Consider the following 15,881-nt stretch of genomic DNA (forward strand, 5'->3'; position numbering starts at 1 on the left):
TGCAGTTGGGGTGGCTAGGTGGCATAGTGGATAAAGCACCGGCCCTGGAGTCAGGAGTACCTGGGTTCAAATCTGGTCTCAGATACTTAATAATTACCTAGCTGTGTGGCCTTAGGCAAGCCACTTAACCCTGTTTGCCTTACAAAAAAAAAACAAACCTAAAAAAAAGTTTGCAGTCTGGGTGGAAAGACAGGACATGCATGCCACCTCCATGTATCATGCCAGATCAGAATGACAGAAACCACTTTGGCTGCCCATACACAAATGTCCCTCCTCCTTCACTCCACAGAAGGCTTATCAGACAGGAGTTTTCCTATTTTTATTAGATTAAAAAATACAGACAGGACACGGGCAGGTCACCCTGGGGGAAAGAAGAAAGAAAAAGGAGTCCAAGATGGGAACGAGGGCAAGAGACAGATAGAGGAGGAAGGCTGAGAGGTGAGGTCAGTAAGGTCCAGGTGGCAAAGGGCAAAAGAGAGATCTCTGAGGATCAGCCATGCTTTCATTTGATGATGATTTTCTGGCGAAGAGCCCGGGGCCCTGGCCCAGGTAGGGGCTCCGGAGGTGGTGGGCCAGGGCCCAGGGCAGAAGCAGCAGGTGGAAGTCCATGGGCTGTGATGTACTTCTTGTAGGCTTCCCGGATGATCTTGAAGGCTCGAGCTGTAGCATAGGGAATATCAGTGACGGGATCTCGGTACAGGGCTGGACGATGGGTCACAGGACAGACTTCACGCACGGGAATCTTGGGGGGTTTACCCCTAGGAAAACACTCCTCAAATGTGGCATCATCACTGAAGGTGATGAAAGTACGGGAGCACCGGGCAGGTGGAATGACTGGCCCTGTTCCAGTGTGAGGAGCCACTATGGAGACCAGAGGTGCTGGCTCAAGCCTGTGAGCGGGGAGAGGCAAGAAGAAATCTATGAAGAGAGGGAAATGGGGGGGATGGACAAACATGAAAAGGAAGACTCAGAAAGACAGGTAAAAGACAGGTAAAAGCAAGCCAGGACAAAGGAGACCCATGGACCAGAGGAGAGAAAAGAAGAGTAAGAGAGGAGGGGGAGGAGAGAATAGGGGGAGCAATGCTCGTGTGAGATGGAGAAGAATCTCTCCTACTCACCCCTCCACATCCACATTCTCCTCCTTGGGTCCCGGCTCAGCAAGCAAGGGCACCGTCATGGAGTGGTAGGTAATGACTGGCCCTGGACATTTGCGCTTCTTGTGAACCTGCTTCTTTTTATCAGCTTCAAGTCGCTCATAGTTCTCTGGGGAATGGAAGGCAAGTCAGGCCCATCCTGATCTAGGGACGTGTGCACCTCAGTCCTCTCCCCAGGCCATGTCTCCTAGGGTTTCTCTTAGGGTCTCCCTTCCTTCCTCCCCCTGGCTCTGCCTCCTTGCCTCTCTAGAGTCTTCCCTTGACTCCCTGCCCTCCAGTCCCAGCTTCACAATTCACATTGGCCCTGGAGCTCCTCAGCTGCCCTCGCCTCTTCCCACTGCATCCCTTACATCAAACCTCCATCCCCCTCTACTTTCAGCTTCTCTTTGATCTCCTGGCTCCTGCCTCCCATTCTCCACCTCTCATCTCCCAAGCCCCGGGGCTGACCAAGAGAACGTAGGTTGAGTTCCTCTGTGATCTTTGCTTCTCTGAGGAGCTCTTCTTGTGTCAATGGTCTCTCACAGTGTGGACCCTTTCGGCGCCGGGACTGGCCCTGTCGCTCCTGGACTCGAAGGAATGTCTGGCGAGTGTGCTCAGCTGTTGACTGGCGCATTGACTTCCGGCCTAGAGAGATTGAATGGGAAAGGGGGAAATCTCCTAGCTTAGGACAGCCTCCTCCAAGAAACTTATCCCCGCTGTCATACTCTTAGCTCCTTCCCCAACACCACCTTTTCCCTTTCATCCACTTTTTAAACCCTGGCTCTACCACTTCCTACCTAAGTGGCCTTGGACAAATCACTAACTTTTTGAGACTCTGTTTCCTCATCACAAAGTGAAGGACTCAGGTTAGGTGACTCTGGGACTCCTTTCTGCCCCAAATCCTACAATTCTCATATTATGGTTTAGCCATGAGTTTGAGAAGGACACATCACTTCAATGCCATTTATTGCTGGTTTGTTTTCCTAACTTTGTGGTGAAGCAGCTAGCATCAATTAAGGTGATCTTCTTAGAACACAAGGAAATGTGTCCCAGAAGCAAGCTGCCAGCCTGGAATTAAACATTTGCTGGATTTAGCCCACAAAGTGACTACCCCAAGTAAGTTGGCTGTAACATTTTATCTACAGACTAATCTTTTCTCAAAAATTAAGCAACAGGCTCCCTAAGAGAAAGAACCGAGTTGAGTCTCTTCTTTACTCTGTACTGAGAGCTTTTTTTTTGTGAGGCAATGGGGTTAAGTGACTTGCCCAAAGTCATATGGTAAGGTAATTATGTCTGAGGTCAAATTTAAACTCAGGTCCTTCTGACTCCAGGGCTGGTGCTCTATCCATTGTGGCACCTAGTTGCCCCCCGAAAGCTTCTTTATTCTGTACTCATCAGAAGGCCTCATACCTGGGGAAATCCTGGGTTTATTTTGCCTTTGTTGTCAACACCATGGGTCCACCACAGTATTCTAGATCTGGAGGGGTAGATGGTGGACCCTTCCAGAGCTCAACTGCAATAAGACATTCCGATGGGGAGATACAGTCTCCCCATTCTTTCTAAACAGCTCCCAACTCACTGTCAAGGCCATCATCCTGCAGTTCCAGGGGTAACAGCGTCTTCTCCTCCCGTGCCTTCTGGGAGCTGCCAGCTGCGGTGCTTACTTTTCGAGGCCTCAAGCTCTTGATAGGCTCCTGGGGGCAGATTGGGATCAGAGACCAAGGGCTGAAGGGATAAAGAGAAGAAACAAGAATCTGGGGCCTAGAGAAGGGAACCCAGAGACTGAGGGATTTTGGTAGGAATAGGGAAAATCTAGAAGATTGGCGAAAGACAGTAAGAGCTTTCAGATGCCAAGAAAACTGGAGCTGGCATGGCCCCCTTCAACCCCGAGGTCCCCACTCCACCTTATAGGCCTTGGTGACTACACGACGCTTTCTTCTTGGTTCATCTGCATCCCCATCACTTGCTGGCTCATCCCCCTCATCAATGTCAAAATCCGAGTCAACTTCATCCTCTGTGTCTGACTGGTCCCCCTGATATTCATCATCACCAGACTCCTGGAGGAGGAAGGAGAAAAGGAAAATTTGGTCAACATAGAATACCATCACTCTTTTTAATGTCAGGAGTACTGGGTCTGGAGTCAGGAAGACTTGAGTTCAAATCCAGCCTCAAACACTTAATAGCTATGTGACCCTGAGAAAGTCATTTTTCCCTATTTGCCTCAGTTTCTTCATCTATAAAATGAGCTGTAGAAGGAAATGGCAAATCACTCCAGTATTTTTACCAAGAAAAGCCCCAGTGGGGGACACAAGGAGTCAGACATGAATGAAATGACTGAGTAACAACAACAACAAAACTCCATCAAGGTTACCCAGACAGATTCTACTTAATGTATCCCACCCCTGCTTATAACAATAAAAACTCCTAATTCTACCTCCAATACATCTTATTTGTGAGCCTGGATGAACCTCTTAAAATCTTGGTTATCTTCCCTGTAAAATGTAACTGATATCTGCCCTGCACAGCCCATCTGATGACTAGAAATATGCTTAGGAAATATTAATACTCTCTTGGACTTCATTCTCCATTGGAAAAGATACTGGATTTTTTGAATCCAGAGGCCAAGGCTTTGAGTCCAAAGCCTTATTTCTTCCCATACCTCTTCAGTTCTAACATTCTATAAATTTTATGACTTTTTTATCTTCTAAACTTCCATAACTATTTGTTACTCTCTTATATACTCAGTATATTCTGATTTGCATTAGCTAATTGAATATGATACACATACATCTATAATTTTCACCAATGGGCTTTAAACTCTTTGAGAGAGCAAGCACATTTTTATTTTTCTCTTTATATTCTATAGTGCCTTGCAGGGGATGGCATATAATAGCCCTAAAATGTTTACCAAATGCTCACTATCAACAAACATTTATTAAGCACCTAATATGTGCAGAAGAGTAAGATGAAGAAGCCTTGGTCTCATTGTCAAGGATTTTACAGTCTGGTTGAGAAGACAGCACATTATAATAAAAGCTCACAATCATAGAGAACTTTTCCACAAGAATTTACAAAGTATTTTACATATGCTCTCTTATTTGATTCTAAAAACAATGCTGTGTAGTAGGGAATACAAATACCTTCATTTTAAAAATCAAGGAACTGAGGCTTAGCGAACATAAGTGATGGGAAGTGGAAGAGCTGAGACTTGAACCTGGGTCCTCAGACCCAAGATCCAGGGCTCCTTCCAGTATACCACATTGCCTATGAAAAAAAGTAATTAATATTGAATGGTGCATAAGGAAGAGATATGGGCAAAATGTGCTTTGGAAAGAAGTACAGTCATCAAGGGCTGGAGTAATAAGGTGGAACCTGATTAAGCCTTGAAGTAAAGGTCATAGACTAATTTAGAGATGAAGAAAGGGCATTCAGACACAGGATCGGCGAAAATAAAAGCAGGAATAGCTGTGGCATAATGAAATTACAGGACAAATGATTAGACTAATCTGACTTAAGGAAAGGATTCATGTAGGAGAAAATAAGGATAAAAAGGTTAAGTTGGAAATATATTGTAGAAGGCCTTGAATGCAAGGCTAAGAAATTGATCCCAAAGTTAAGAGGGAGCATTTGAAGTTTTTGACCAGAAAGGGAGTGAGTTTTAAGATTAAAATGGTAGTGCTTGTAGGGCAAATCAGAAAGGAGTTAGATTAGAGGCAAGGAAACCAGTTAAGAGAATATAGCTATGATAGGACAGAGGTCTAAGATAATTAATGAAGGCCTGGATAAAAGCAGAAGCAGTGTCCCAAGAAGTGACAGGACTTGATGATTAATCAGATGTGATGAGAAAGCCTAAAAAAATTGGGAGCAGTATTGATTGAAGAAGTGGGTTTAGAGGAAAGACTATGAATACAATTTCAGACTTTAATATGATAGGTTGGGATACTTGGGAAAGAAATGGCGTTTTTTAAAAAAGAGACCTGTTAGTGCCAAACTCAAATAGAAACGGGGCTGCTATGATTCCTGCTGGTGCATGTTGACTTAGAAAACCACATAATACTATCATCTATATTTTACTGTATTTTTATTTATTTTATTAAATATTTCCCAATGACATTTTAATCTGGTTTAGGCAAGGCTCAAACATGTCTGACACTTCTGATTTACATTAATCCTTATGCAGTGTTGAAACCCTCTCTAATATAGCCTCAACCTATGGTTAACCATCCTCTGCTTAGATTCTATGATGGGAAACACACTTCTTCACAAGGTAGTTTTTTTTAAGTTTTTTTTGGGTTTTTTTTGTTTTTTGCAAGGCAAACAGGGTTAAGTGGCTTGCCCAAGGCCACACAGCTAGGTCATTATTCAGTGTCTGAGACCGGATCTGAACCCAGGTACTCCTGACTCCAGGGCCGGTGCTTTATCCACTATGTCACCTAGCCGCCCCTTACAAGGTAGTTTTTTAAAGAAAACTCTAATTGGTTAAAAAAAATAAAGGTCCATTTTATACAACATTAAAATTTGCTTCCTGCCACTTCCTAGTTTTTTTTTCTTCCAGAGCTCCAGCCATCAGGTACAGTTTCTCCTCCATATAATATTTTTTTAAATCTGAAGACATATCCCAACTGAAGGAAGATTTTCCAGGTTGAACAACTGATTTCTTCTACTATTTCTATCCATGCCATGCTTTAATGGATCTGCTCCCATTTGTCAAGGGCTCTCAAAACTAAACCCTCCACTTCCAATGAAGACTGATTCTACAGAATGTGATGGGATTATCACCTCCCTCTCTCTGGACACTCTACTTAATGCTGCCTAAAACCAAATTAGTTTTTTTGGCAGCCATGTCTCAATGACGATTTGCATTGAGTTTTCAGTGAATGAAATAGGGCTAATGCCCAAGAACTAGGCTCAAAATATTAAACTGAACAAGAACAGGATGGACCCTAACAGGTCATGTAAAAAAGATTTGGGGTCTTGAGGCTAATTATGAATCAATAGCGTAATGTGGCATCCAACAAAGCTGCTACCATTTTAGGGCCACTTTGAGAGGCCAAGGGTCTAACTGGAAGTTAGAGAAGTTCCCCTGCCCCCTGCTCCATTCAGAGCAGGTGTGTAATACCATCTTCAGACAGGCATATTTCAGAAGGGGAGATCATACATAAAAAAGCAACAAGAACGGAGACAAGACAAGACATCAGTCAGTTGAAGGAAATAAGATTAAATTAGAAATCTAAGTGGGGACCTGGCAACTGCCTTCAATTATTTGAAAAGACTCTCATGGAAGAGGAGTAGTTGTTGACTTGGTCTCAGAGACGAGAAATCGGAGCAATGAATCAGCAGACACAAGAGCAAATTAATATTAAATGTAAAGGTATCTCTTCTAACAATTGGAGCTGGCCTGTAACTGGGGTGTGCTTTGATGCAAGGAGCTGAGTTCCCCATTCCTGGAAGCATCCATTAGAAGGCTGAGAAAGCACTTGACAGGAATACCATAGAGGGGATTCCCACGTGGGCCCAAGTTGGACCAAATGAACTTTGTGATCTCTTTCCAACTATGACCTACTATTTTATGTAAACGCTCCCATTCTGTAACCCACAGATTTTAAGTTTTGACCCTGGAGCTGTATTTTACATTTATGTCTGTGAAATTTCATGACACATCAATAGGCCACAAGTTCTGAACCCTAAATGTGTCATCCAAAACTTTCTCTTAGCTTGAGATTTGTAGAGGGCTAACCCCAGGGAGTAATATTCACATATACTTGGTGACTTTTTTCCATCAAAGATATGTGTGGATTATTGCTCATTGCTCATCAGTGAACCCTGACCTAGGATAATCTGTGGCTCCAGAGGTGGTTGTAAAAGGTTTCTTTGATAGAGAAGTATGCATATTTCTAAGAACAAATATTGTAAATTTACCCAGGAAATTGAAAAACTGGGTCTCCTTTAACCAGGCATTCCTGAGATAAGTTTTTGCTATAAAAAGTCTGAGTTTCCAAAAATAAAGTTGGCAGATTTTCACTTCCCAACCTTTTGTGTTTGGATATGTTTGTCTACCTGACCTGACTCTTGGAAATTCATGTCCAGACAAACACCAGAGTGGGCGATAGAGATTATTTACAAATTCAATAAATAAGCTATCTGTGCCTTCACACACTTTGATGAAAAAATATAAAACAGCAAGAAACAGGGGACAAAGTCCCAGGTGAGAAGATCCATTAATCAAACTGTTCTGGGTAGAAGGCTTCAACTACCCACAATTTCTCTTAACATACTATCATTGAGTTCCCATCTCTTCATCTTGAACATAAGGCCATCATTAAGTACTATCATATACTTTGCAGACCATGGTTAGTTTTCCTATGATAATTTTTTTAAAAAAAGAACAAAACCAGTACAGAAGACAAAGAACACTAAGCTTGGAGTCTGATGACCCGAATTTAAATCCAGACTTTTCTGCTTACTACTTATGTAAACCTGTGTTAAGTAACAACTTTCTGGACCTAATTTTCTTTATGCATATTATGAAAAGGTTAGATAGATTACATGACCGTTACAGCTCTAAATTTATTGAGAACCATCCAGCTCTAAATTTACGATGCAATGAAGTCAGTCTGGTGTAATAATAATATGCCAGCCTAGCATTTAGATAGTGCCTACCACAGAAACTGTGGTAGCTAAGCACTTTACAAATATTATCACACTTGATCCTCATAACAACATGAGGATTTATCCTTTTACAGCTGAGGAATCTTGAGGAAGAGGTTAAGTGACTGGATCACACAGCTAGTGGGAAGCTGGATTTGAACTCAAGTCTTCCTGTTTCCAAGCGCAGTGCTCTACCAACTGTTTCTTATTCATTCTTGGTAATTATCATGTAATCATCAGCTCACTCCCAAAATGTTCACAAATTAATTATTTAATAATATCCATCTCCTAAGTGGATAAGAACACTGCTCTTGGGGTCCAAAAGATGCAAAGACTGAATCTCAGTTCAGACATTTATTAGTGCTATGACTCTGGGAAAGAAATTAGTAAAGAAACCATAGCAGCCCCATGGATGAAGCTCTGGACTTGGACTCAGGAAGACCTAAGGTCATATCTGACCTCAGATACTTACTAACTGGGTGACTTTGGTCAAGTCACTTAACTTCTCTGTGCCTCAGTTTCCCATCTGTAAACAGTTGTCATGGGGATAAATATAAAAGAATATTTGGCCCTGGGCAAGCCACTTAACCCCATTTGCCTTGTAAAAACCTAAAAAAAATTTGTATCCATTTGGATCTGATTCTTGTCTCACAATATGTTCAATATTGATCTATGTTTAGCATGGTTATAAATATGGAGCTTATATCAGATTGCTTTCTATCGGAGAGGGGGGGAGAAAAATTGTAAACCTCAAAACCTTGCAAAAATGATTGGTAAAAAACTATATTGCATGAAGTTAGCAAAACAAATAAATAGAATATTTAAATTTTTAAAGAAGATATTGGTAAAAGAGTTTTATAAGTGATTGTTATTAACCTCTTGGAGCCTCAGTCTTCTGGTTTCTTCATCTGTAAAGTGGGGTTGATAATAACTCCTATCTCACAGGACTTGTATAAGACTCAAGTAAGAGTCAAATAAGAGCTCAGCCCAAGGTTGGACAAATATAAGCACTATATAAATGTCTGTTATTATAATTATTTTTCTTTTTGACCATGCACAACAGGCTATTTTTTTGCTTCATTTCTTTCATACTTGCCATAGTTAGTGAGAAACTCTTGCCCTCACATATTTTTTTTAGACTAGATATAAGTGGTCCTTCTTGGTCTCTCTCTCTCCCTCTCTCTTACCTAGCCTTAATCACTGAATGGCTATTGTCTCAGATATACTGTGAGCCAGGAAAGAGCTTAAGGTGAAAAAGGCCAAAGTCTTCCACCGCATCCAGAACCATCTCCAGTCCTCCTGATCCATATCTGGTCACCAGACCCCCATGGCTCTAGAGAGAAAGTGAGGCTGATGGCCTAGCACAGCTCAGCCCCCCCCTCAAATTTAATTCATGTGCATATGAAAGGACAATGACGTTATAATAATTAGTGTTATGTATATGGCAAGTGGCAATCTTTAAAATTCATTGTAATTCCTCTTGGAAGAGATGATGAGGATGATGACGCCAGGCAGCACTAAGCACGGTACAGACGTCCTCTCGTTTCATTCTCAAGCCTGGGCGATTAGATGGCATCATGAAATAATAAGGATAAAATGCTCCATAAACGTGAGCTGCTAAGTGTGGCCTTCCTTCTCCAAGAGGACCACGACCTGGGGAGGTGATGCCGTGTCCAGCGCGGTTACTGACTGGGGGGGTTGCTGGGTCATCATTCCCACTGTCTCCTCCAGAATCATCTGGCCCGGGACCAGGACGCCTGGAGACGGCCCTGGAGCGGGTGGCTTGCCCAAGGGTCAAGTGTCTGGGGTCGGATTTGCACTCAGGACCTCCCGACTCCAGGCCCGGCCCCGTCCGGCCCCGCGGCCAGCTGAGGCAGGCGAGGGGCAGCGGCTCGTCCGGGGCCACAGGGCTGGGCGCTGTCGGGGCCGGCCCGGGGAGGCCCCTCGCCGCGCCCGCCCCCGGCCCCCGGCCCGCGACCCCCCGCCCCCGTGGAGGCCCTCCCGCGCAGCCCCGCCCCCGCCCGGCCCGGCTCTCGCCTCGGTGAAGCCCCCGTAGGTGGTCTGGTAGAATTCGTCCTCCTCCTCCGCCTCCAGGAGCCCAGACAGGCGATTCCCGGCGGTCTTCCGGGGCGCTCGGCCCCCGGCCAAGCTCATGCCTCCGCCTCCTGCGGCCCCAGCCGTCACGGCGGCAGCCCGGCCTCGCTCGGCGCTCGGCGCTCTCCGCCTGCCCGGCTTCGCCGCCGGAAAGGGGAAGTCGTCACAGGCAGAAGCAGCCGAGCGCCGAGTTCCGGGCGGCCCCGCCCCGCCCCGCCCCTCCGCCCGGCCTCCACAGCCCCGCCCCTTCCCACTAGGGCCCGCCCACTTCTCCACAGCCCCTCCCCCTCGGAAGTTTCCAGTAAACTGCGCGGCCGGGCGCGGGGTCCTGGTTCTGCTCCTAGTGGGGAGGGGGCGGCCGTAGAGCTGCAATGTGGGGTTTGAACAAAGACCGAGGACTATTCCCTTTAATGTAGAAAAACCCCTGATATCTTATTGTCTGATCTTGCTATCTCTTGTACTTCGTTGCTTCCCTCGTCCCATTCAGTTTGGATCAGTGTTTACCATGGAAACAATCTAAAGACTGGCAGACTCTCCTCCGTGGGGGGTGGAGGGAGGGAAGTAAGAGTAAGGGAAAAGTGTAAAACGCAAATAAAATCTTTATAATTCAAAAAAGAAGCTTTTATTCTCTTGAGTCGCGTGGACTGCGTCCTCACAGGGACACGTTCACGTGATTGCTTAGCAACAGCCATGTGTAGTCATCACTCACATATATGTGCACACATACATATAGAGATTGGAGAGAAATGGGGATAGTAACATGAATAAGTGTTGCCAGGAAGTGTGTCTGCTAAAGTCTTCAGGGACTCCTGGCCCACAAGACTCGGAAGAATTTAGAACAAAAGTTTGTTTAGGAAAGCTAAGGGAAGGATGAGCAGCAGCAGCAGCCATCATGGGAGGATGAGCACTAAGGAAAGCTATAGTTGGGGGGATCATGCTCCCCAAGAGTGGCTGAGCTATCAAAGGGAGAGGGGCCATCACGGACAAGCAGTCAAGAAGGGTATATGGAGGGTGAGAGGTTATTTGAGGGATCATGCTCCCCCCAGAGCCGGCTGCTTCCCAAAGGAAGACAAGCAACTCGTATGAGTTAAGGGATGAGCTTTTTTAGATATTATTGATGGGGGCAGTAACTCAGACTTTATCCTTTTAGGCTAGGGCAAGGATCCATTATTTTCCTGATAGGGATTCATACTGTTCCCCCAAGGGGCAGGGATCTACCCAGTCCTTGCCAGGGAGCAAGACACTACTTTGAGAAGTCCACTGACCGCATCTATAGGACTGATATGTCACTCAAGATAATATTTGTAAAGCACTTAATACAGTGTCTGACTGTAAGCACTATTATAGTTATTTTTTTATTATTATACATAAGGCACTTAGCAATGTTTTATAATTCTTATGATTCCACTGGATATGATAATGATGATGTTGACAATTTCTTTGAGTTTGACCTTAAAATCACAAATGAAACATCTATTAATCTTCAGACTTTGTCCTAATAAGGGACAAACATTAACCTTCAGAACTGAACTCAAGAAAGAACAAAACAGAATTAGGTCAACATGCATATTTATTTATATTTCTCTAAGCTGGTTACTCATATAGGTGTATGTGGGAGGATAACTAGAAAACTGGACTTCAAAATGGAGTATTGGAGAGATTTATCCCTTGGTTGTACCTTGGAGAAGCTTATACCTTAGGCAGGATCTGAAAAGCTACTTTCTGGCTTTGCCTATCAAGGGAGTGGCCATCAACTGAAGATGGGTCTGAGGAGCTGGATATCATGCATTCCATTAAAAGAAATGTCTTATCAATTATGCTAAAGACCTTCACAAAGCAAAGTGAATCTTCTGGATACAAAGGGGATTAGAGGACAACCAACAATACATTTATACAGTACTTTATAATACATACATATATGTGTGTGTGTGTGTATGTATATATATTACACAGCACATATAAAAACCCACGTATATATATATGATGTAATATTACAATAATTAGCTTGTTTTACACCTTGGAGGCATGAAAGATTCGTATGGTTTTCTTCTCTTCAGTTTTAGGGAGAATATTTTAGATGAAAAGTTATGAATTTAGTCACAATCACTCTAAGCTCCTAGATAAGAAAATTTCTAACATTTAGACAGAGATTGGACTAGTTGGCCTTACTCTCCAAATATTTGTGTATACATATACATACACATGCATATATATTATATATATTATCTATTAATATAGTCAATATATTTAATAATTAATATAGTATATAATATACACATATAGTTAACTCATGGCCTCTTTACAGTTTAGGCAAAATTTAGTTTATTAGAAATATTCAATTTAAAGAACAAACAATTGGTTCCAATTCTACATAAACTCTTTGGAAAAATAGGGAGATGGAACTCTGCCTAACTCTATGACACCAATATGGTGCTGATACCTAAACCAGGAAGAGTTAAAACAGAAAAAGAAAATTATAGACCTATCTCCCTGCTGAATATAGATGCAAAAAAATCTTAAATAAAATCTTAGCAAAATGACTACAACAAGTTATAACTAGGATAATACATTATGATCAAGTAGGATTTATCCCAGGAATGCAGGGTTGGTTCAATATTAGGAAAACTTAGCATAATTAATTGTATCAACAACAAACCCATAAGAAATGATATGATTATATCAACAGATGCTGAAAAAGCTTTTGACAAAATACAGTACCCATTCCTACTAAAAACACTAGAGTGTAGGAATAAATGGACTGTTCCTTAGAATAATTAGCAGTATCTATCTGAAACCATCAACAAGCATTATAGTCAACAAGGAGAGGCTAGAGGCATTCCCAATGAGATCAGGGGTGAAACAAGGATGCCCATTATCACCATTACTATTCAATAAGGTATTAGAAATGTTAGCTTCAGCAATAAGACAAGAAAAAGAAATCAAAGGAATTAGAATTGGAAAGGAAGAGACAAAACTGTCATTCTTTGCAGATGGACATGATAGTATACCTAGAGAATCCCAAGAAATCATCCAAAAAATTACTGGAAACAATCAGCAACTTTAGCAAAGTTACAGGATATAAAATAAATACTCAAAAATCCTCAACTTTTCTATAGATGACTAGCAAGATACAGCAGGGAGAGCTAGAAAGAGAAATCCAATTCAAAGTAATCTCAGACAATATAAAATATCTGGGAGTCTATTTGCCAAGGCAGACTCAGAAACTTTTTGAAAACAATTACAAAACACTTCCCACACAAATAAAATCAGATTTAAATAACTGGGCAAACATCAACTGCTCATGGATAGGTTGAGCTAATATAATAAAAATGACAATTCTACCAAAACTAAACTACCTGTTTAATGCCCTACCAAAATTCCAAAAAATTACTTCAATGAATTAGAAAAAGTAAATTCATATGGAGAAATAAAAAGTCAAGAATTTCCAAGGATTCAATAAAAAAAGTGCAAAAGAATGTGGTTTGGGGCAGCTAGGTGGTGCAGTGGATAGAATGCTGGCCTTGGAGTCAGGAGTACCTGAGTTTAAATCTGGCCTCAGACAATAATTACCTAGTTGTGTGGCCTTGGGCAAGCCACTTAACCCCATTACCTGGCAAAAAAAAAAAAAACAAAACCCTAAAAAAAAAAAGATGGTGGCTTAGTCCTACCAGATCTAAAATTATAAAGCATCAGTCATCAAAACTGTCTGGTATTGGCTAAGAAATAGTGGTGACTGGGTCTATACCCTGAAGAGATGAGGAAAAAGGGTAAAAACATTACTTGTACAAAAATATTCATAGCAGCCCTGTTTGTGGTGGCAAAGAATTGGAAATCAAGTAAATGTCCTTCAATTGGGGAATGGCTTAGCAAACTGCAGTATATGTATGTCATGGAACACTATTGTTCTATTAGAAACCAGGAGGGACGGGATTTCAGGGAAGCCCGGAGGGACTTGCATGAACTGATGCTGAGTGAGATGAGCAGAACCAGAAAAACACTGTACACCCTAACAGCAACATGGGAGTGATGTTCAACCTTGAAGGACTTGCTCGTTACATCAGTGCAACAATCGGGAACAATATTGGGCTGTCTGCAAAGGAGAGTACCATCTGTATCCAGATAAGGAGCTGTGGAGTTTGAACAAAGTGCAAGGACTATTCCCTGTAATTTAGAAAAAAAAACCCAGATATCTTATTGTCTGATCTTGTTACCTCTGAGACTTCTCTTCTCTTCTTTAAGGATATGATTTCTCTCTCATCACACCCAATTTGGATCAAGGTACGACATGGAAACAAAGTAAAGACTGACAGAGTGCTTTCCGTGGGGGGGTGGGGGGAGGGAAGAAGCAAGATTGGGGGGAAAATTGTAAAACTCAAATAATATCTTCAATAAAAATAAATTTAAAAAAAAAGGAAAAAGAAATAGAGTGGTGGACCAGTGGAATAGACTAGGTGCAACAGCAGGAAATGATTATGGTAATCTGCTGTTTAATAAACCCAAAGAATTCAGCTATTGGGACTAAAAACTCTCTCTTCCATAAAAACTGCTGGGAAAATTAGAAGTTAGTATGGAAGAAAATTAGATTAGACTAACATCTCACACCCTATACCAAGATAAGATCAAAATGGATATAGGATTTATACATAAAAAACAGTATTATAAGCAAACTAGAAGATTAAGGAGTAGTTTACCTGTCAGATCTATGGAAAGGGAAGCAGTTTATGACTAAATAAGAGATGGAGAATATTACTAAAAACAAACTAGATAATTTTGATTACATTAAATTAAAAAGCTTTTGCATAGACAAAACCACTGTAACAAGATCAAAAGAAATGTATTAAACTGGGAAACAATCTTTACAATTAATATTTCTGACAAAAGTCTAGTTTCTTTTTTTTTTAAGGTTTTTGCAAGGCAAATAGGGTTAAGTGGCTTGCCCAAGGTCACACAGCTAGTATTAAGTGTCTGAAGCCAGATTTGAACTGAGGTACTCCTGACTCCAGCGCCTACACTCTATCCACTGCGCCACCTAGCCACCCCTTAGAGAAATGTAAATTAAAGAACCTGAAATACCACCTCACACCTCTCAGACTGGCTAATATTACCAGATAGGATAATGATCATTGTTGGAAGGGTTGGGAAATCTGAGACACTATTACACTGTTGGTGGAGCTGTGAACTCATCCAACCTTTCTGGAGAGCAGTCTGGAACTATGCCCAAAGGGCAACAAAAATATGCATACCCTTTGACCCAGAAATACCATTACTACTGGGTCTATACCCTGAAGAGATGATGAAAAAGGGTAAAAACATCATGTGTACAAAAATACTCATAGCAACTCTGTTTGTGGTGGCAAAGAATTGGAAATTGAGTGAATGTCCATCAATTGGGGAATGGCTTAGCAAACTGTGGCATATGTAGAAACCAGAAGGGAGGGAATTCAGGGAAGCCTGGAGGGATTTGCATGAACTGATACTGAGTGAGATGAGCAGAACCAGAAAAACACTGTACACCCTAACAGCAACATGTGAGTAATGACCAACCTTGATGGACTCGCTTATTCCTTCAGTGCAACAATCAAGGGACAATTTGGGGCTGTCTGCAATGGAGAATACCATCTGTACCCAGAGAAAGAATCATGGAGTTTGAAAAAAGATCAAAGACCTTCAATTTAGAAAAAAAAAACACGTTATCGTATGTAATTTTGCTATCTCTTACACTTTATTTTTCTTTCTTAAGGATCTGATTTCTCTCTCATCATTCAATTTGAATCAATGTACAACATGGAAACAATGTAAAGACTGACAAATTGCCTTCTGTGGGGGGGTGGGAGGAGGGAAGTAAGATCAGGGGAAAAAATTGTAATACAATAAATAAAATCTTTGAAAAAAAGAAAAAAGTACTCAAGTAACAGCAGGTTATAGTGTCTGTGGATAGACTGACTTGAAATATACGGACCCTGTTCATACTTGGTTCTGACTGATCAATTCAATAAAAGTGTTCTT

At 42.0% G+C, this 15,881-nt stretch overlaps 1 protein-coding gene across 1 annotated transcript; it reads right to left on the reverse strand.

The window, feature by feature from the left end:
* Positions 1-300: 300 nt before the first annotated feature.
* VPS72 (vacuolar protein sorting 72 homolog) lies at positions 301-10,062 on the reverse strand. Its single transcript, XM_074188801.1, has 6 exons — positions 9,819-10,062; positions 3,038-3,190; positions 2,713-2,827; positions 1,602-1,778; positions 1,119-1,263; positions 301-890 (listed from the first exon to the last, which is right to left on the reverse strand). Exons 1-6 carry the CDS (start codon positions 9,933-9,935, stop codon positions 503-505), a joined length of 1,095 nt encoding a protein of 364 aa, XP_074044902.1. The 5' UTR covers positions 9,936-10,062; the 3' UTR covers positions 301-502.
* Positions 10,063-15,881: the final 5,819 nt, after the last annotated feature.

This window comes from Macrotis lagotis, chromosome 5 (assembly GCF_037893015.1).
Source record: "Macrotis lagotis isolate mMagLag1 chromosome 5, bilby.v1.9.chrom.fasta, whole genome shotgun sequence".
Classification (NCBI taxonomy): Eukaryota; Metazoa; Chordata; class Mammalia; order Peramelemorphia; family Peramelidae; genus Macrotis; species Macrotis lagotis.

What these genes read in the sequence shown, in the direction of transcription:
- VPS72 (XM_074188801.1), bottom strand. Translation starts at nt 9,935, where the DNA reads ATGAGCTTGGCCGGGGGCCGAGCGCCCCGGAAGACCGCCGGGAATCGC. An exon ending in CCTACGGGGGCTTCACCGAG is followed by an intron (nt 3,191 to 9,818) that starts GCGAGAGCCGGG and finishes TTCCTCCTCCAG; the next exon opens with GAGTCTGGTGATGATGAATA. An exon ending in GAGAATGTGGATGTGGAGGG is followed by an intron (nt 891 to 1,118) that starts GTGAGTAGGAGA and finishes CCCCGCTCACAG; the next exon opens with GCTTGAGCCAGCACCTCTGG.